Source organism: Ailuropoda melanoleuca, unplaced genomic scaffold (genome assembly GCF_002007445.2).
Source record: "Ailuropoda melanoleuca isolate Jingjing unplaced genomic scaffold, ASM200744v2 unplaced-scaffold47768, whole genome shotgun sequence".
Taxonomy (NCBI): domain Eukaryota; kingdom Metazoa; phylum Chordata; class Mammalia; order Carnivora; family Ursidae; genus Ailuropoda; species Ailuropoda melanoleuca.
The window spans coordinates 1-671 of NW_023220245.1; the positions used below are offsets into that span (position 1 = coordinate 1).

General features: G+C 57.4%; 1 protein-coding gene across 1 annotated transcript; it reads right to left on the reverse strand.

Annotated features, from left to right (window-relative positions):
* Nucleotides 1-22: 22 nt before the first annotated feature.
* LOC117799348 (ferritin light chain, oocyte isoform-like) lies at nucleotides 23-556 on the reverse strand. The gene has a single exon (XM_034651822.1). It carries the CDS (start codon nucleotides 554-556, stop codon nucleotides 23-25), a length of 534 nt encoding a protein of 177 aa, XP_034507713.1.
* Between the last annotated feature and the right edge of the window lie 115 nt (nucleotides 557-671).

The window sequence follows — 671 nt, forward strand, 5'->3', positions numbered from 1 at the left end:
CCCAGATTCACCCTGGACGGGCCTAGTCGCTCTCCTCACCCAAAGTCAGCCTGTCGAAGAGGTACTCGCCCATGCCCACCTCTGCAGCCTTCACACGCCTCAGGTTGGTCAGGTGGTGGCCAAGCTTCTTGATGAGCTTCACCTCTTCCTCCAGGAAATGGCTCTCCAGGAAGTCGCACATATGGGGGTCAGAGTGGTCAGTGGAGACCTTGTGTAGGTCCAACAGAGCCTGGTTGAGCGTCTTCTCCAGCTTCAGCGCGTACTCCATTGCCTGGGTTCCATGTCCCCACTCGTCCGCTTCCGGCTTCTTCACGTCCTGTAGGACCACACGACCTCCACGCTTGTTCTGGAACTTCAGCAGTTTCTCAGAGTGTTCACGCTTCTCTTCAGACTGTTTGCGGAAGAACTTTGAGAACTTGGACAATGCCACGTCATCTCGGTCAAAATAGTATCCCAGGGACAGGTAGACGTAGGAGGCCTGAAGCTGCAGGTTGACGGTGCGGTTGACGCCGGCCTCGCTTTCCTGGTGGTAGTTGTGTCGGACCTGGGAGCTCATGATGGTCTCGCGGTGGGATCTCGGGGTTCAGTCGCAGGCAGGTCACGGAAGGCACCGGGTTCCGTTCAAGCACTGTTGAAGCAGGAACCGGTACGCTGTGCTGCTGTCGTTAGCC